Source organism: Rhodamnia argentea, chromosome 1 (assembly GCF_020921035.1).
Source record: "Rhodamnia argentea isolate NSW1041297 chromosome 1, ASM2092103v1, whole genome shotgun sequence".
Taxonomy (NCBI): domain Eukaryota; kingdom Viridiplantae; phylum Streptophyta; class Magnoliopsida; order Myrtales; family Myrtaceae; genus Rhodamnia; species Rhodamnia argentea.
In genome coordinates, this window is record NC_063150.1 from 33,011,537 (window position 1) to 33,031,281 (window position 19,745).

General features: G+C 39.8%; 4 protein-coding genes and 1 pseudogene across 5 annotated transcripts in view; 2 read left to right on the forward strand and 3 right to left on the reverse strand.

Moving 5' to 3' along the window:
• Positions 1 to 4,945, reverse strand: part of LOC115738931 (salicylate carboxymethyltransferase-like) — a 20,669-nt gene extending 15,724 nt beyond the window's left edge. Inside the window, exons 1-2 of the mRNA XM_048273122.1 lie at positions 4,761 to 4,945; positions 4,249 to 4,638 (exon numbers count right to left, since the gene is read on the reverse strand). Of these exons, the coding sequence (XP_048129079.1) occupies positions 4,279 to 4,638; positions 4,761 to 4,877 (477 nt within the window). The 5' untranslated portion in view covers positions 4,878 to 4,945 and the 3' untranslated portion in view covers positions 4,249 to 4,278. The remainder of the gene's footprint in view (positions 1 to 4,248; positions 4,639 to 4,760) is intronic.
• LOC125312527 (salicylate carboxymethyltransferase-like) lies at positions 4,831 to 6,829 on the reverse strand. Of its 2 annotated transcripts, XM_048273121.1 has the most exons (3): positions 6,787 to 6,792; positions 6,305 to 6,373; positions 4,831 to 5,595 (listed from the first exon to the last, which is right to left on the reverse strand). In XM_048273121.1, the coding sequence occupies exons 1-3, from the start codon at positions 6,790 to 6,792 to the stop codon at positions 4,945 to 4,947; spliced, it is 726 nt and encodes a 241-aa protein (XP_048129078.1). In that variant the 3' UTR covers positions 4,831 to 4,944. The 2 variants fall into 2 exon arrangements, with proteins under 2 accessions (XP_048129078.1, XP_048129077.1); XM_048273120.1 differs by lacking the exon at positions 6,305 to 6,373 and having other exon boundaries at positions 6,718 to 6,829.
• Positions 5,090 to 16,045, forward strand: LOC115738935. Its single transcript, XM_030671748.2, has 2 exons — positions 5,090 to 5,110; positions 15,827 to 16,045. Exon 2 carries the CDS (start codon positions 15,833 to 15,835, stop codon positions 16,043 to 16,045), a length of 213 nt encoding a protein of 70 aa, XP_030527608.1. The 5' UTR covers positions 5,090 to 5,110; positions 15,827 to 15,832.
• LOC125313058 lies at positions 12,085 to 14,834 on the reverse strand (annotated as a pseudogene).
• Positions 16,046 to 18,454: 2,409 nt separating the features above from the next.
• On the forward strand, positions 18,455 to 19,282 carry LOC115738936. The gene is made up of 2 exons (XM_048273123.1): positions 18,455 to 18,963; positions 18,997 to 19,282. Exon 1 carries the CDS (start codon positions 18,650 to 18,652, stop codon positions 18,857 to 18,859), a length of 210 nt encoding a protein of 69 aa, XP_048129080.1. The 5' UTR covers positions 18,455 to 18,649; the 3' UTR covers positions 18,860 to 18,963; positions 18,997 to 19,282.
• The last annotated feature ends 463 nt before the right edge of the window (positions 19,283 to 19,745 follow it).

Genomic DNA, 19,745 nt, shown 5'->3' on the forward strand with positions numbered 1-19,745 from the left:
GGCCCAATTCCACCATGACTTGTTATGGATGGGTCCATTAGACATGACTTAGTGTACGTGCCTACGTCCCCTCCTTGTTCTTAATATTCATACTCATAATCTCATACGATTTTGTGGATGAAAAGCCCTCTAAGGAGAATAAATAAAACATAAGATATTGGAGTAAGAGACCTACCCTCGATATAGGAAAAATTGTCCAAGAAATCATAAACTTATTGCGCTTTGACAAATTCAGTCTTAAACATTGTAATTGTGCCAAGTGAGTTCTAAACCTTTTGACAATTTGTCAATTCAGTCTTTCTAGGAAATTATGACCTGAAATTATTGACATAGACACCTACCGTCCTACTTGGCACGATCAACGTTAACAAGAAATTTTTTTTATTTTTTTTAACTTTTCTGAATGCCTTTTCTTTTGTATTCTTTTTTTTTTATTAAGGTCCGATTGGGGGCCACCGTCCACAGGCCTGACAACCCCCGCTAGCCACTGGACAAGGTTTAACTACCCTCGCGTGCCCCTAAGCAAGGGCCACAAAGCCCCTGTCGATAGGGAGGCTCGTGGCCTTCGGCCACGCGACCCTTGTCCAATGGCCTGCGAGGGCTCGTTGCCCTCGCACACGAAGGGCGAGAGCCGCTAGCCCTTGCCCGCCATGGCGAGGGCAGTGATGAGCCGGGTGAGGGCATCAACCCTTGCCGTAGCTGGCGAGGGCTCACGACTTTAGGTTAGAGCTAGGCGAGGAAGACGGCCCTTGTCGACATGTGCAAGGGCCGCGATCCTTGCCAATTGCCTGCAAGGACTTTGCAGCCCTCACCGCGGCCCTCACTAAGTAGGCAATGGAGATCACCGGACCTTGGCCGGTGGTCGGCGGCCCCCTTCCATCCCTTGACAATAAAAAAAAGTCAATAATACATTTAGAAATATTCAAAAAGAAATCACGTCAGCATCAACCATACCATGTAGAATGGCCGGCGTTCAAGTTAGCAATTTCCAATCATAATTGGCCGGAAGAACTAAATTGACAATTGTGAAAATATGTATGACTCAATTGGCGCAATTACATGGTTTAGAACTGAATTGGTCAAACTGCAATAGCTCTAGAATTTTTTGGACAATTTTCCCATCAATCGGTGGATAGAAGTACGTTCGTGTTTACTCATGCAGATTTTTTCGGACGGAATCGTACTTCATTTACTTTCTTATTTTATTTTCCTGGCATAAATAAATCAAGAAAGCACGAAACTCGCTTAATTAAATTAAACCAAAGCATTATGGTGGATACACGAAATAAAAATCCTCAAAACAAAATCCCAAATGTCAAACTTTTCAACTTGCAAGTCTCCTGCATTTTCTTTACGCAAAGGGAAGACATAACCAGTTATACAAGTGAATCAGCCGCACCATCAAAACTATAGAAAACACACTCGCGACATTCAAATTTCAACTTCATTATAGATGTTGCCTATATTCGTAATATATATAGTTGTATCAATATTTTACGATTTATCAAGGCGGTCTTGTTCAGCGAAACAATTAATGACGTTGACGAACGTGGTTTTTTCCATGGACATGCGATCAGCTAGCTAAGCCATGCACCTCTTGAAGGCCTCATCGATGATCTCTTCGGCAGAGTAATTAGGAAGCAAGGGCTTGGCCACGGCTCTCGTGCACCTGGCCATGTTGTATGCCTCGTCCTCAGAGACAACATTGAAATTGATGTTGAATACACTCCGATTCACTTTGGACAACTCCGAGCAATCGAGAGCCTTGCCTTTGGACCTCCAATCGGACTTCTTTTGGTGAGGGCACCTATTGAGGGTTGTTGAAAGAGTCTAGCGTCTCTGCTTCTATGAGTCCCCGCATCAGCAACAAATGCAGAATTTTAGATTTTGATGATGTAAATAAGAAGCAAGTCATAGTTTTCTTAACAAAAATTCATAGTTACCTGTTTATGTAATTGGAAATGGGCTTAAGTACACCACAAGTGCCATAAGTTGTGTACGGCGCTCACTTTAGTGTCAAAACTTCTAAATCGATCACTTTAGTGCTAAGTTTTTGTAACTTCGATCACTTAAGTGCCAACTTCTTTTAAAAACGATCACTTTAGTGCCTGAGCTAACGTGGCTTGCCGAAAATTCGACACGTGCTATTTTTTATTAATATTTGAGATGACGTGGCTCGGTGAATTTGACACTAAAATGATCGTTTTTTAAAATATTGGCACTTAAATGATCTTTTTTTAAAAAAGTTGTCACTTAAGTGATCGTTTTGAAAGTTTTGGCACTGAAGTGATCGAAGTTACAAAAAATTAGCACTAAAGTGATCAATTTAAAAGTTTTGGCACTAAAGTGAGCGCCGTACACAACTTATGGCACTTGGGGTGTACTTAAGCCATTGGAAATGTAACTACTGCATAATGTTGATGTATGTTGTTTCCTCTCTAAGTGAATGTGGATTCCATTTAGGGTGCGTTTATTTGAGCTAAAGTGTTTTTCGAAAATTAGTTTTTCGAATTGTCACTCATTTGGTTCACCAAAAATGACTTAGTTAACGGAAAATACTTTCTGTTCAATGGAAAATTCATGTATAAAATTAGAAAAGCGAATTTGTAAATCTAATCGGGTGAAAACACTTTCCGGAATTGCTCATCTCGAATATTTTAATATTTTTTATTTTCTTTCTTTTTATGTTACCTTCTCCCTCGGCCGATCGCCAAGCTCATGGGATTTATTAGCAGGTTAATGGAAAAACCATACCAATCACATTTGCAGGCTACAAATATATATATAGCAGTATGTTAGTGGAACTCGTGGCCATGAAATTCTATACTCTTATACTTATAATTTCAATCTAGTGGGGTATATAGACAGTGATTGAGCAGGTGATACAGAGACTAGGAAAAGTACTTCTAGATATGATTTCTTTGTTAGATTTCCTGGTCTTTGAAAAAAAAAAAACAAGTTGTTGCACTCTCGGCGGTTGAAACAGAATGCATGGCGTTAACTTTAGTGACATGTCAAGCAATGTGGCTGCATAGGATGCCGTATGAATTGATGCATGAACACAGGTCCTACCAAAATAATGTCTAACAAAAAGTCGGCTATTGCATTATCCAAGAATCTAATTTTTCATGGTAGGAGCAAACACATTGACATCAAATATCATTATATTTGTGAGCGAGTCAAAGATGGTGAAATTGAGCTTAATTTCTGCAGATTAGAAGATCAATAGCTTATATTTTGACAAAACCATTAAAGGCAAATTTGTTCGAAAATTTAAAGATGATGCTCGGTGCCGTTGGATTTCCAAATCAATTTCAAAGGAGGCTATTTGAATAATATAAAATTGATTATTGGATTTGGGCACATTGGTTGCTCTTTCTATATTATATTTGGTTGTTGGTGGTCTTCAAAGAAAGCCTTGATTCGTGGTAGGCACCGGAATAAAAATGAAGACAAAAGGCTACAAGCATTTAGTGAAGAGTAACTATTGAAGCATGAAGATAAGGAAGACAAACAAAGTCATTGAAGAGCTCCTTCACGGAAAAACTACTTTTATGTTGAAGTGCATTTATTGTATTTGTCCTTTGTTCGACTTTGGTTGTGTGATTTATTCACTTTATGGACTTTTATTGCATCTTTTAATGTTGTCAGTTGTGTGCCTCCAGCCTATAAAGAGGTTGTCAAGTTCAGCTTTGTATATACGACCGAGCAAAGCATTTGCATTTCAATAAGAGTTCTCCATCAGGTCTTTATTCGTGCATTCGTTCCAAATTTCGAAAGTAATCATTATTTTTTTGGTTCCAAGTAGATCTCGAGCTTTCCGTCATTGTCCAATGACATTCCTATATCCAACATGTTGCGGAAGGTCAGGGGCTGAGTCCTGCCGCTGAACAACCCTCTGCATATTGCTATACATTAGCGTAGTGATTTCCTGCTTTTAGGATATTTATGCCTCCAAGTTCTCAGACGTGGATGGCTTCATTAATTTTCCTTTTATATACCTCGTTGATACTTTAGTTTTTTTTTAATAATTTTCCTAGCATAAATAAGGCAAGAAAACACCAAATTCGTTCCATTAAACCAATGCATCATGTAGATTTACGATAGAAAAATCTTTGAAACAAAATTCCAAATATCAAGCCCTTCAACTTGGAAGTCTCTTATACGATAAGATATATGAAGTCACGCAGGTGAAACAGCCACAACTTCTTCAAACTATGGGAGATGAACACTGAGGCATATATGTGGTGTATTTATTCGTGAACTTTTGTGACTTATCTAGGCGATCTTCTTCAGTGAAATGACGACATTGACGAACGTGGGGTTTTCCGTGGACATGTGAGCGGCTAGTTGAGCCTTGTACCTCTTGAAGACCTCGTCGATGATCTCTTCCCCAAAGTGATGGACGACCAAGGGCTCGGCCACAGCTCTAATGCACCTGGACAAATGGTATCCCCCATCCTCCGAGACAACATTAGGGTCGAAATCTGAATCAATTTCACTCCAATTCACTCCAAACACCTCTAAGCAATCGATTGAGAAAGAGCCTTGCTTTTGAACTTCCAATCGTACTTCTTTTGGTGAGGGCGTGTACTGAGGGATGTTGAAGGAGTCCAATTTCTCTTCTTCTATAAGTCCCTGCATTAGTGTTAAGAGAAATCGCATGAACCATGTTTGATTCCCAAATCAACCTCAATTTTGTCTTGAGATTGTACGCGATTTCAAGTACTCTTTCGATTTCTATTTTTTGTTTTGGTTACCTCGGAGACCATGTCATTGAGAGTAATAGCCAAGAGCTCCCAAATGGAGCAACACTCTTTGCTCGAAGGATCGTCGCTTCTTCGACCCAGGAGGGTCAAAACCATACGCCCTCCCATCACCAACTCTTGCCCACGACACTCCAAGAACGTCGAGAAGTCCCTCTGGAATTGCTCATAGTATGCCCTAATCACCTCCGGAGGGCTCGATCCGGCAATGTATATGTTGCCTTTGTTTCCCTCTAGCCCTCTTGGGATCCGATAAAACAAGGAGAGAGAGAGAGAGAGAGAGAGAGAGAGAGAGAGAGAGAGAGAGAGAGAGAGAGAGAGAGAGAGAGAGAGAGAGAGAGAGAGTGACTTTGTTTCCCATCAAGTTAACAAATGAAACTGCGGGCCAAAATACTACCCGAGACAGCCAATGGAGGCTGTACGAAGAATGAATCAAGTGCAGGCTCTCCCGAGCGAATAATCTCCCATAGAACGAACCAGGAACGCCATTGAAGAAGCATAGCAACGTCGCCGATGCTCCATACTTGCTCTTCATTTGCTCGCTCAGCTTCTCTTGGAAACTCAGCAAGAGGCTGCTGAAGATGGTATTGAAGTCATTCCCCGGGAGGTCATTCAAGAACACTTGGAACTCCGGCAGCTCATGGTTTGTCGCCTCGCAAAGATCAATCATGATGGTGATGATTTCAGACATGACGAAAAGAGTGTTGGGGCCAGAGGAACAACCCAAGTCTGCGATGGCGAGGCTTGCCCGGAAGGTGGTGTCGGCAACAGAGAAGAGAGCGGTAATAGCTGCCTCGGTTATGGGCTTTGTCATCGATATCACCTTTCTCTACAAAAGGAAAGGGAGAAACAATCAACTCAAAACAAAAAGAGAAGGTTTACATCTTTAGTTTTTTCATGGACAAAGAAATGGGAAATGTTTTCCTAACAATCTTGTCAAGAACGGTACAATCTCAACCGTAAATCTATTTACCATCACCACGTGTTTTGCATAAAGCATCCATTAATTAAAAAATCGTATGGTCAGAAATAATTAACAATACTGTCAAATTGTCAAGCTAGCAATTCCCAAGAAATAAATCTCATTTTCTACGTATGTCTTCTAGTGTCGATCAATGATATATTCTAGATTGAAAAGTGGGCACTTCATATTGAATGATCAGATTTTGCGGATTCCATGTATTTGCTAATTGTCTCATATTGCGATGATCTTGCAAGATCCAGCACTTTTACATACCCCTTTCGTGTACATTCTTCTTCAAGAGAAACCCTGCTTATTGGAAAATGTATCTACAAATTAGGGTGATCATTGAAATTCTTGAATGATAACTTACATGGCCTCCCAAGGGTAGGGCAAAAATGGCGTCTTTTGTGTACAGAATTTCACATCTTGGAAACGAGAAGGAACCCTAGTTTGATATAGAATGAAGAGATTATGTTGTGGTTCTTAATCACCAAAAGAGTGTCTAATAATTTATCTTTAGATACAATTTAATCCAAAATTTTATGTGCCCAATGTGGCAAAATGAGAGACGTACCTGAAGCAATGAGTTATTAGCATAGCTTGTTTCTCCCATTCCTCCATTCATGTGCAATACTTGCATGATCTCTCTCTCTCTCTCTCTCTCTCTCTCTCTCTCTCTCTCTCTCTCTCTCTCTCTCTCTCTCTCTCTCTCTCTCTCTCTCTCTCTCTCTCTCATTGGCTTGTGTTTGAGACAGACACTTTTGGGGTTGCTTTGTCTCGATGATCAATCCTAAGTTTGATATAAAATGAAGAGATTATGTGTATAGAATTTCACATCTTGGTAAACGAGAAAAAACCCTAGTTTCATATAGAATGAAGAGATTATGTTGTGGTTCTTAATCGCCAAAAGATTGTGTAATAATCGATCTTTAGATGCAATGTAATCCAAGATTTCATGTGCCCACTGCGGCACAATGAGAGACGTACCTGAAGCAATGAGTTGTTAGCATAGCTTGTTTCTCCCATTCCCCCTTTCATGTGCAATACTTGTTTGACTTCCATCTCTCTCTCTCTCTCTCTCTCTCTCTCTCTCTCTCTCTCTCTCTCTCTCTCTCTCTCTCTCTCTCTGGCTTGCGTTTGAATTGCTTTGAGACTCTTCTAATTTATAGACATTTTTGGGGTTGGTTTGTCTCAATGATCAATCCTAAGCTTGATATAGAATGAAGAGATTATGCACCAAAAGAGCGTGTAATAATTGATATTTAAATGCAATTTAATCCAAGATTTGATGTGCCCACTATGGCATACTGATAGACGTTATGAATTGTTTGCATAACTTGTTTATCCCATTCCTTCATTCATGTGCAATACTTGCGTGACTTCCATCCTTCTCTCATTGGCTCGCGCTTGAATTGGTTTGAGAATCTTCTAATTCATAAGTGTTTTTGGGGTTGCTGTGTCTCGATGACTAATCCTAAGTTTGATATAGAATGAAGAGATTATGTGTATATATTTTTACAGCTTGTTAAACGAGAAAGAACACTAGCTTGATATAGAATGAAGAGATTATGTTGTGGTTCTTAATCACCAAAAGAGTGAGTAATAATCAATTTTTAGATGCAATTTAATCTAGAATTTTATGTGCCCATTGTGGCAGAATGAGGGACGTATCTAAAGAATGAGCTATTTGCATAGGTTGTTTCTCTCATTTCTCCATTTATGTGCAATACTTGCATGACTTCATTGTGGCAGAATGAGGGACGTATCTAAAGAATGAGCTATTTGCATAGGTTGTTTCTCTCATTTCTCCATTCATGTGCAATACTTGCATGACCTCTCTCTCTCTCTCTCTCTCTCTCTCTCTCTCTCTCTCTCTCTCATTTGCTTGGGTTTGAATTGGTTTGGGGTTGCTTTGTCTCAATGGTTAATCCTAAGTTTGATATAGAATGAAGAGATTATGTGTATAAAATTTCACATCTTGGTAAATGAGAAAGAACCCTAGTTTATTATAGAATGAAGAGATTATGTTGTGATTCTTAATCACCAAAAGATTGCATAATAATAGATCTTTAGAAGCAGTTTAATCCAAGATTTTATGTGCCCACTATGGCACAATGAGAGTCGTACCTAAAGCAATAAGTTGTTAGTATAGCCTGTTTCTTCCATTCCTCCATTCATGTGCAATACTTGCATGACCCCTCTCTCTCTCTCTGTTACCATTGGGAGCCGTGGGTTAGCACTGCCAAGCCCTCGCCAAATCTAGCGAGGGCTCGACCCTTGTGGCCAGGCGAGGTCCCCGACGCTCACGAGCCACAATAATTTAAAAAAAAAAAAGAAGAAGAAGAAGCAATTAGCCTCAGTCGTACCACATAAGACGACCATCTTTCATGTCTGCAATTTCTAGCCAAAATTGATCAAATGAATTATATTGGCCCAAATGCAAAAAATTTAGGACTAAATTTGTCCAACTGAAATATTTAAAGCTGAATTGATGCCAATGTGATAAGTCGAAAACTTTTTTCAAACTTTTCCGCATCTCGTGAATCTGTGAAGTTGCCTGTCGCGCCCGCATGGCCTATGAGATAACAATTATCAAGTGGCGGACAAAAAAATAAAGCAATCGAGACAGAACATGTTGACACCTAAATTTTGATTAAATTTTTTAGGGAAAATTTGCATAAAAAAATTAGAGATTAATCTTAGTCTCTAACAAAAATATTTAATTCATTTTCATTTTAATATCGTTCATTGCATTTAATTGGACCGGCGACGAATGTTTCTGTAATTAATTGGATTGATTGGACTATGCCTGCACAAAGGATCTCGCAAAGACCCATCACATGGCTAATATCTTCAAAAAAATACCCAAGTTGGAAAAGTTGATTTGATTAGCAATAATCTTCAATAAAGAAAAATAATAATCAAGAAGATATGCACGTACACTCGTACAAGGGAAGATAATATAGAAAAGGGGAATGTGGTCAGCAAAAGGGCAAATATTTTGAATAATATATTCTATGATATCTTCACGTGTAAAAGGGATTTTATTGCTTTATTGAGAATCAGGACTTGCTAGCCTATAAAAGAACATCAACGCTCGTTCCAAAGTGGGGTTCCGGAGAAAAATTCTGGAATCAAGAAAAAAACAATCGCGTGAGAAGAGAGGGAAAAAAGGGGTTCTTTCTTGTAGCTTTTTGTTGAGCACGATATAGGGAGCTTTTGGAGGAACTCCAGATCGCATCTTTTCATCTGTCCTTCACCGAAGCTTCACGACACGTCGCTCCCTTGTTGTTTCTCCATAGGCGATTGTGAGCTCAAAAGCAATACCAACGAACCCGTCATCGTCGACGTCCACATCAAATCCTGACAATCCTCGTCAAGCGGGACTACCTTTGAGTCCTACTGCTGCTCCCTCCGTTAGTTCTTGCGTCGAGCAACATACACATTGCAAAGCCAAGTTCTTGTTCTTGACGTCATTGATTCACCACTGACTTGTGTGGTGTAGTTTTATTAGTTTTGTTTTTGCAAGGTTGGGCCATTACCAAAGCAGGACTAGGACATTGCAGGAAAGAGACGAAAAGTCCATATCAAAGAATTTCCTCCACGCCATTGATCTTGCCCAAAGCCATCGATTGCCCATCACAAGAGCCGTCACCAAATTTTGCCGCAAACCGACGTGATTTGCAAGCCCCCTCCAGCGAAAATATGTTCGTACGGTACCCTTCATCGTGCGAGCGACACCTTCGCCGAGCCAGCCCAAAGGTGCAAGTTTGATCCGCGAGATTTGATGCAAATTCAAATTAGGAAAGCATAAATTTGCAAGACAAGGTAAATTTCCTATCTTGAACTTTGATATATTCACTTGCTTATTTTATGATTTATTAGCATATCTTGTATATTGCACCAAAGTGGATATCTTTTTTCAAAATACAGGTTGATTAGGAAAATTTTCTTTCCTAATCCGCAACTTGTCACACGATCGAGAACGTCTATCTTTAGGATTATTGATGGAATACTCGATTAGGCAAGAATTTGGGTTTAATCGTTAATCGTAAGATTACGAATTAAAGATTGACTCAAATATTCGCGAATATTCCAAAACTTGATTGATATATCCACTTTCTTGATTGAATTGATTGGCATATTCACTTTCCCAAATTGATTTGAATTGCTCGGTTGTCGTATCTTTTTTACAATATATCCGCCGCATGATGTAATCTCGAAAATTCTAAAAAAATTGCATTCATCCATTTTCCATATTTAAAAATTGCATATCTTTTAACAATAGCATCATGTAGATAATTGCATATCTAATCCTTTTTGTAAATATTTAGGTTAGATTGCATCTTAGGATATAAATTGCATGTTTAAATAGAATCTTATGTTTAAAATAATATGTCTTCAATATATTAGGGTTTAGGTCAATGTAAACTCTAAAATATACAAGATAAAAATTGTTTTGGCATAGTTCTATTTTAGGAAATTAATTCATCCGAAAATATAAAAAAAATCATTCATCCTTGCCACGTCATACATGCCATGTCATCCATGTCATACATGCCATGTCATCCATGCCACGTCATCTTTGCCATGTCATTATTTCTTGCCATGTCATATTAGGTTGCATTTTAGCTTATATTGCGTATTAGAATTGCATGTCTAGGTTTTAATTAATTTACATGTCACGTAGTTAATTTAATTAAACCATGGTCTCACTTGCATATTAATTTAATTTGCATGTCATCTTGTTTAGTCTTGCATTGAATTCATAACATTGCATTGCATATAGTATAGTTTTTCATGCATTCATAAAAAAAAAAAATCAAAAATAAAAGAACTATCTTGTGTGGCGCATGCTCCTTTGATTATATTGATTTCTGGATGTTCATTAATTGATTGCGCACCCGCATGATAACCTTTGTTAGTGACTTAGGTTAAAATCAATTAATGTTGCCTTCTTAAATGATTTTTCATGAAATAAAATGGTACCGAAAGGGCGTTAGAGTAATCCGGCGTAATCAAGTCCCCGAACTCTTAATCTGCGGTTCGTAGGAATAAAATAGTTCTCCCGCTATTTTATTTAGGTTTCTAATCGACCTACCATAAATGATTAGTGGCGGCTCCAAAATTAAAATACATTGCACATTAATCAATTGAATCTCAAGTTGCGATTTGGTATGGACTTGGGAGAGTCCGAGTTAGGTTAGTTAAATAATTAACCTGATAATCCATTAGCCTGGAAATTTTTCTGAATTTTTAGGTCGCGACAGAACAAAAGAGCAAGTCGTCCAGAACCAGCTTCGTCTTCTTTACAAGTTTAACGTGGGATTGGTCGGCTGAAGATCGGGTAGAACAGGATAGTGTTCGTCAGTCCATCGTTTCTGTACAAGGTTTAACGTGGGATTTGTCGTCTTGTCTGGCGATCGGCGAATATGGTTGAAAGCAAACCCAAAAGTCTTTGAATAGGCATATTGCGCAAATTTCACATACCCAACGAAATTCACGACCAAGGCTAGGTCTATTCAATAATTTATGCATACAGTGTTGCACGTTGCCACCAAAGTCATTTTAATGGGAATGCTATGATTTGAATGCGAAATTTGCCCCATTCTAAATCAACTTTTGACAATTCCGCAATCTGCTCCAAGCATGCCATATTGATAGCACATCAATTTTCACAGCCAAAACTTTGTATGTCTAGATTATTCGACTCGAGATTTCACCATAAACCAACATCTCATCTGGTATGAAAACAAGAAGACAGCGACAAAATAGGGAGTTGTTCGCGCTTTAATTTTTTTTTTTTTTTTTGTTCCTGTTGAATTGTTTTTGTTCAGACAAGCTATTAATTATTGGTTCTCACTTTTATGATCAGCAAATTTATAATGATTTAGGTAAAGTGCATTGAATTTGATGAGCTTGTCAGAAGAACATACTTATACTCACTTAAGTTTTGTGAAAAGTACAAACTTTGTTGCAGGAGGCTACCGTCGCGCAAGAGCCTACTGTCGTGACAAGAGGCTAACATGGTTACATTGCAAGCCATGTGATAACAGAACAGGTTGATGCGGCCACAAACTTCGCCATTGGACGAGATAAACAATGTTGATGCTTGATGTCAAGAGAGGGATATTTATAGTAATTGGAAAAGAAAAAGACACGAGATGAGAAGTGTAGACCCAATTGTCAAGTAATGCGCGACATATGCAACCCCCTTTCTCACATGTAGACTGAATTGGGAGCGACACGTGGAATTTGAATAACGAGGGTGAATGCACACGCAAAGGAGGCAGAACTTAGCTCTAACATCATGTTAGAAAATTCAACACAAAAGCTTAAGCTGATTGATAGAGAGAGATTACATGTATATAAAGAGTATATAGAACTCATTGTCAAATGACATGGAATATTTCAACACGCTCAATAAAACCAATACATTATGGTGGATTTGAAAGAAAAATCCATAAAACAAAACCCCAAGTGTCAAGCCCTTCAACTTGCGAGTCTCGCGTTCTCTACTCAGGATAAGACAAAAGAAGTAATACAAGTAAAACAGCCACGCCTTCTTCAGACAATTCTAAACGCACTTGTGACATTCATGTTTCGACTTCACAATATACATATATCTGTAAAGTACTTATTCTTAATGTATTTTTATTTTTTGCAATTTATCGAGGCGATCTTCTCAAGTGAAATCACGACATAGACGAACACGTTCTTTTCCTTGGACATGCAATCGGCAAGTAGAGCCTCGTACCTCTTAAAGACCTCATCAATGGTCTCTTCACCAAAGTGATCAACGAGCAAGGGCTCGGCCACGGATCTCCTGCACCTGGCCGAATTGTATCCCCAATCCTTCGAGATGACATCGGAGTCGGAAACGGTGTCAAGTTCACTCCAATTCACTTCGGACACCTCCAAGTAATTGATTGAGAATGAGCCTTGCTTTTGGACCTCCAATCGTACCTCTTTCGGTGAGGGCGTGTACTGAGGGAGGTTGAAGGAGTCCAGTTTCTGTTCTTCTACGAGTCCCTGAATCAGTGCAGATGCAGAATTTCAAGTTTGGCAACCAATAGTAAGTAACAATCGCAAAAGCATTGGTTTGTTACTATTATAATATCTTTAAAAAATTCGTAGTTACTTGAATATGTTATTAGGTACGTAAGTACTGCATACTGATAATACATGCTGTTTTATATCATGTAAATGTCCATTCCATTTTAATCAAGTCTGCACCAGCCTAGGAGGTAACAAGAGCTCGCTCAAAACATCTAATAGTTTTATCCCTTCTACTCTGATTTTTTGAAGAAATTACCAAAAAAAAAAATCATAAATCTACTGCATTTGTGCCAATTCAATCATAAGGCCAGCTTAATCCGAAAATTTTGCAGCAATTTGTCAATTTAGTTATTTCGGGTAATTTGACTAGAAATTGCTGACATTGCTATCTAGTCAGTGCTAACGTCATGTTGTGGACAATTTTTTTAATTTTTTTAACTTTTTTCCTTTTTCGTTAACTTTTCTTCTTCTCTTTTCTTTTTTCCCCTTTTTCCTCTGCTTGCCATGACTGAGCCTAGTCGATAGCCAGCTAAGGCGAGGGCCGCCCTTGCTAGGGGCCGGCGACCTTTTGACAATTTATTTGTTACTTGGGAGACCATCCGATTGAGACCAGTAGTAGCTAAGAGCTTCCAAATGTAGCAACACTCTTTACTTGAAGGATCATCACTTCGTCAACCCAAGAGCGTCAAAATCATACGCCCTCCTACCACCAACTCTTGCCCACGACACTCCAAGAACATGAAGAAGTCCCTCTGGAATTGCTCGTAGTATGCCCTAATCGCCTGTGGAGGGCTCAATCTCGCCATGTATATGTTGCCTTTGCTGCCCTCTAACCCTCCAGGGACCTGACAAGGGGAGAGAGGGAGAGAGAGATAGAGAGAGTGAGTTTGATTTCCAACCACACCCGCTTCGTAAAAAAAGATAAATTTCCTAGAACCCTAAAATTAACTTTCCGTGTGTCTTTGCCCTAAAAAAATGGGTTAGACAACAGTTTCTAGAAAACAACAATAATAACGAAGATAAAAATAGTGTTTCCCATTAGGTTCACAAATGGAACTGTGGAACAAAGAATTACCTGAGACAGCCACATGAGGCTGTACGAAGAATGAATCAAGTGAAGGCTCTCCGAACGAACAATCTTCCTTAGAACGAACTAGGAATACCATTGAAGAAGCATGACAACATCCCCCAACCTCCATTCTTGCTCTTCATTTGCTCGTTCAGCTTCCCTTGGAATCTCGGCAAGAAGCTGTTTGAAGAGGGTGTGAAGTCGTTCCCCGGGAGATCGTTCAAGAACACTTGGAACTCCAGCAGATCATGCCATAACGCAGTGTAGAGATCAATCACAATGCTGATGATATTGGGCACAGCGGAAAAAGTGTTGGGGCCGGTGGAACAGCCCAAGTCCGCGATGGCAAGGGTCCCCGGGAAGGTGGCGGCAACAGTGGAGAAAAGAAAAGTGACGGCTGCCTCCATTACGGGCTTCGTCATCGAAAAGAAAAGGAGATTAATGACTCAATAAAAAGAAAAAAAAAACTTTGCATCTGTAGTTTTTCATGTTCCAAGAAAGAAATCTCAAATCTAGCGAATATTGGAGTAATTTTGCGAGATCTGATACTTTCACATGCCCTCTAGTGTACATTTTTTCTTTTTTTCAAGAGAAATCTCGTTGATTGAAAAAGTGTATCCACGAACTAGGGTCACAGTTTCAATTCTTGAATTATAAGTCAAGTAATCTCAAAGCGCATGGTAAATTGGCGTATCTTTGCATATACAATTTCAAATCTTGGTAAAGCAAAAACAACCCTAGCGTGCTCTAAACTAAAGAAATCAAGATATGGTACCCAGAAGAGGGTAATAATCGAACAGTGAATACAGTTTAATTCAAGATTTTCAGAGCCCACGACAGGACAATGAGGGAGATGTACCGGAAGCAACGCGTTGCGAGCATAACTTGTTTCTCCCATTCCTCCATTCATGTGCAGTACTTGGTGGACTTCCATCTCTCGCATGACTCCTCTCTCTTGTTGGCTTGCATTTGAATTGGTATGGGACTCTTCTATTTATAGACATTTTTAAGGTGTTTTGTCCGGATGATTAATTCTAAGTAGAGTTTAAGTTCGAGTGGGAAACACGCATGGGCATGAGTTTGCACGCACGGGTCCACTTGGTGGGATCCCTCTCCGCCTTGTGAATTCTGATTCCTTTCAAATAAAGAACAAAAAAAAATTAAAAAAAAGACAAGATACTTGTACATTATACGAGTCTAGACACATGCCACATGTCCACGGATGCGGTTGAAATTAGAAGTTGTTATTTGCCTTTCAAGGCTTTATTTATGAGTTCTCTTGAAACACTAGACAAAAAAAATTATTGATGCACTTTCGAAGATTTTCAAAAGTGCCTTCCAAGAGAAAATATATCACGCTTTTTTTAACAAGTTCCCTAAAGGGGGAGAGAAGTAGTGTATCAATATTTGCTCTACACGGACACGATTGCCATCAACTTGGTTGCCCTAGTTGTGAAGGATTCGCGCCGCTTTCGTGAGATTATAACTTTGATTCACGTTATGAGCAAGCATTTAACAATTTTTTCTATGTTGCTTAGTTATCACCTGATTCATGTGGAGAGACTACTTGACTGCTAACATCTTGGTGAAGTTGCAATGACGGGCTTGCGAACCAATAAATCTTCAGATCGCAAGTAGAATGGAATAGTTCTGTCTCAGAAAGTTAAGGTGAGGGAGTGAATGTTGTTGAGCACGATTTGAGCGCAAAAGAGTTGCACTAGTTCTAAATGACCATTGCCCACGAAGCTTCCGATCCCCATTAACTAAAGTACTAAAGCGAATGCGCACAATGAACATGAATTGCTTGATTCTATGAGTCTTTCTTTCCCTTTCTTTCCTTCTCGTCATCAATACTTTGTCTCCACGCCTTCCCGAAGCACATCATCTTCGATCACCTTTCGTTAACACCTTCACAATCAATACTTCTCAAAACTACTCATCTAAGACATCAAAGGGAGCGCGCGAGAGGGAGAGATGACAGACTGGGGACCGGTGTTCGTGGCGACGGTGCTGTTCATCCTCCTGACTCCCGGGATGTTGATCCAAATTCCAGGCTGGAGACGGTATGTCGACTTCGGCAATTTTCAAACTTCCGGGGCCTCAATACTTGTCCACTCTATCCTCTACTTGGCTTTCATGTGCATCTTCTTGATAGCAATTCGCGTGCACATGTACATCGGCTACTAAGGGTTCATGATAGATAAATTGTTGTTGCGGGTTCATGACAGATAAATTGTTGTTGCTTTTCTAAGTTACGCGTTGTTTCAGGTGTTGCATTTTTTTTTTTTTAATGATTGTAGAATCAAATTGATGTGTATCAACGAACCCAGACGCAAGAATCTTAGGTTTTCCTCTGAATTGTAATCTCATTACCTATCAAAAATTTGAATAATGTTTGTTCTCATATCCAGAAATTCTAAGGCAATGCTACTCAAAATTATGGTTTTACAACGGCCGTGCATGGTTCTATGTTTGGAACGAATTTTTTTCATTACTTCGTTGTGATTGCATCGCCTCGATCCTCGCCTAAGTAATTAATCAACTGTTAATTAAGAAGCACCGACTTAAAGAAGAAAAAGTCCGATAGAAATTAATTAGAAATTAAAAATATAAAGCTCGGGCCTTTCTCGAGCTCTTCGATTTCCTGGGGCTTCTCTTCTGTTGCATCTTTCAAAATGAGTGGGTCTGAAAGGCCACCGGAGTCAAATCGCTAAAGACAGAATTGTGCCATGCAATTTCCTCTTCAGATTGGATGGTTTCGCAAAAAATAAAATTTTCATTGTCCATGAAAATATCTATACATAAATTATTGTTCATAATAAAATATCTTATATTAACTAATTATTTCAAGTGATTCATTTAAAACAAATGCATGGGAGTGTGATAAAGTCTTCCTGGACTTTTACTCCCTAGATATTAAGTAAATTCACCTAAGCACGAAAAAAAATCCTACATTACACATTCCAGTCTCTCTCTTCCCTCCTCCGCCCCCACACCATCACGCTGCCAGCCTCGCTGCCACCGTCGTACTCGTGCCCTCCCGTTCTAGTCGGTTCAGTCTTCTCTTGTTCCCTACGACCCCTAAGTGAACGAGGAGCTCGGCCCTCCGGTGGTTGCGACCAAAGAGGTCTCGACATGCCGTGCAAAATAGTGGCCCCAACCTAGGATCTGACGTGGAGGCCTTGCCTCTTCGCCCGTCAGCTGATTTGGCCACCGAGGGCGTAGGACAGAGGGATGGAGAGGTGGAGATGGAGGTCCGGAGTCCGGACTCGGCGGGGAGACAACCGCGGAAGGTAGAAATGAAAGACGGAAAAAAAAAAAAAAAGGAAGGGGAAATCGATATGTGCTTTAAATTTACACCCCACTTTGGAGGATCTCAATCGTTCTCCTTCGAAGTCGATACAAGTGCACCGGTGCAAACGCACCAGCTGAGTATGCATGGCGAATTGAATTCCAAAATTTGTTTGGGTAGGCTTTTGTAATCTACGTCAATGAATATGATGAAATTAATGTATTTAATGGGATAAATTCAAGTTACTATAGTTGCTAGCTACAACCATCGAATACTTCACCATTGATTTCGGGTCTTGAGCTAGAAAACTTGAAGCATTGCTTAGGGTGCGTTTATTATCGGCGTCCGCCGTTTGTGGTCGCCATATGTCAAGGAGGCAACCACCATTGCAATGGCCGCCTATCAAGGACTACCACCACGACGGTGGTCCTCATCCATTGTTGTCCACCCGATCAATCTCGCCTTTGAAGTTATTTCCGGATCGGCAGAGACAATATATTTTCAAAACTCATGCTTTAAAATATTAGGGATAATCGAATCGGAACCCAAGAACCTAAATATTTTCTTTCTTATATTGGAACAAGAAATTGCAAGTTATAATTATAAGCATGAACATAATTGAGAATAGGGAAAATTATAAACAAAATATTGAAGTGCTCTAATTTTCTCAAATAAGAGCTTGAAGTGGATTTTGTTTCAAAGAATGCCCTAAAACGTCATCTCTATTTCAAAGAAGGGCCCGACTAAAGGGCATCTTCGTCTTTTACTTTTTAAAATCATTTTTCTTTTCTTCTTTTTTTATTTTCCTTCTTCTTTTTCTTTTTCTTTTTCCCATCTTCTTCACCCTCCACACCATCTTCTTCATCCTTTCCCAGCAAACGCCGGCGTCAGGTGAGGGCCGCCCACGCCACCGTCGGGCAAGGGTAGCCCTCATCCTTTCCTAGGCGGGCAAGGTCGACATTGGGCGACCTTGCCCGACAGAAGCATGGGCAGCCCTCAGCTAAGGCCGACAATCATCGAGGGAGAGAAAGAAAAAGGGAAAAGAAAAAAGAAGATGAAAATGAAAATGAAAAAAGGAAAAGAAAAATTAAAACAGTAAAAGACGAACATGTCTTTCGGCCATGCTCTTTTTGAAAAAAAAAATTACTTTAAGTCTTTATTTAAGAAAATCATAGCACTTTAAATTTTTATTTAAAATTTTTTCTTGAGAATATTGTGATAAGAAGCAACCGTGGCAAAGGAAAAATAAATAAATAGGAAAATGAAAAATGACGGCACCGTCCGTCCATCCACCCCCCATCTTTACTCATCCAAAAGGAAAAGAAAACTTGTTCTGATTCCCGACGCACTCGCCCCTCCCTGCGTCCACCCAAAGCAATCCTCCCTCCTTCCTTCTTCCTTTTCACACAGTTCCAGATTTCGTTTCCTCATCGCACCCTCCGACCGTCGCTGCCGACGCTTCTCCCGAAGATCCGGCCGCCGCGCAGAGCTCGTCGTGAATGGCTGACTGGGGCCCGGTGCTGATCGGGGTGGTGCTGTTCGTGCTGCTGCAGCCGGGGCTCCTGTTCCAATTGCCGGGGCACCACCGGATTCTGGACTGCGGGGGCATGAAGACCAACGGCAAGTCCATCGCCGTCCACACCCTCATCTTCTTCACCCTCTACACCATCCTCATCCTCGCCGTTCACGTCCATGTCTACGCCGGCTGATCTCGACTTGGTGATGAACAGTTCCTTCCTTCTTTCTTTCTTTCTTTTTTTTCCTTCCTCGTTTCCGATTCTTCATTTCCAACTTCTGCTTTTTGGTGGGATGTTGAACCCGTGACCTGAATTCACGGCAGACGCCGGACGGTTTTCTTTTCCTTTTCAAGAAATGTTATTGCTTTCTGGGTAACTGAGGTGCTTCGGCGAAGTCTTTTTTGGACAATGTGTAAAGAGCCGATGTAATCACAGCCGTCGGATTATTGACAAACCTTAACGGGTGTCACGTGATTGACGACTGTGATTAACGGTTGCGATTCAATACGTAGTGTGCAAATTCTTTTACCTTGTTGGTTGGCTTGTTGCCAATTGAATTATCTTGTGATAATGGGAAGTTTTACAAACTGATCTAAGCGATTATCTCACAGTTCTCCAATTATAGATCCTGAAGCTCTCATTTTTTTTAAAAAATTTCGGAGGCAACGATCGATCTATCCGATTGATTAAGTTGTATCCGATATGTTTAATAGCTTAAGCGATTGGATCTTAGAATTTCAAGTTTAGGTTTCTTTCCAAACACGAAAAGTTGTGGGAACGAATTGTTGTTTTTGGGAGTAATCCAATTCCACCAAACAAGGTTCGGGAGTGAGCATATGTGGAAGCTGAATTAAATTTGTTTTGTTCGATTAGTGTTTGCGTCTTTTAAAGAAGGGGAAATTACAACAACAAAAAAAAAAGGGGCATTTTTTACTCTAGTTTTCATATCAAATGCTCTCCTCGTAATGATCATGTGACTATCTTAATCTAATTTGAGATTAAAATTCTATTTTTAGCAAAAAGAAATAATAAATAATTAAAATTTATTGTGGGATTTACTCTTTCATTAACACGTGGT

What these genes read in the sequence shown, in the direction of transcription:
- LOC125312527 (XM_048273120.1), bottom strand. Translation starts at nt 6,792, where the DNA reads ATGGAAGTCAAACAAGTATTGCACATGAAAGGGGGAATGGGAGAAACA. An exon ending in CTAACAACTCATTGCTTCAG is followed by an intron (nt 5,596 to 6,717) that starts GTACGTCTCTCA and finishes TTCCTTTTGTAG; the next exon opens with AGAAAGGTGATATCGATGAC.
- LOC115738935 (XM_030671748.2), top strand. Translation starts at nt 15,833, where the DNA reads ATGACAGACTGGGGACCGGTGTTCGTGGCGACGGTGCTGTTCATCCTC.
- LOC115738936 (XM_048273123.1), top strand. Translation starts at nt 18,650, where the DNA reads ATGGCTGACTGGGGCCCGGTGCTGATCGGGGTGGTGCTGTTCGTGCTG.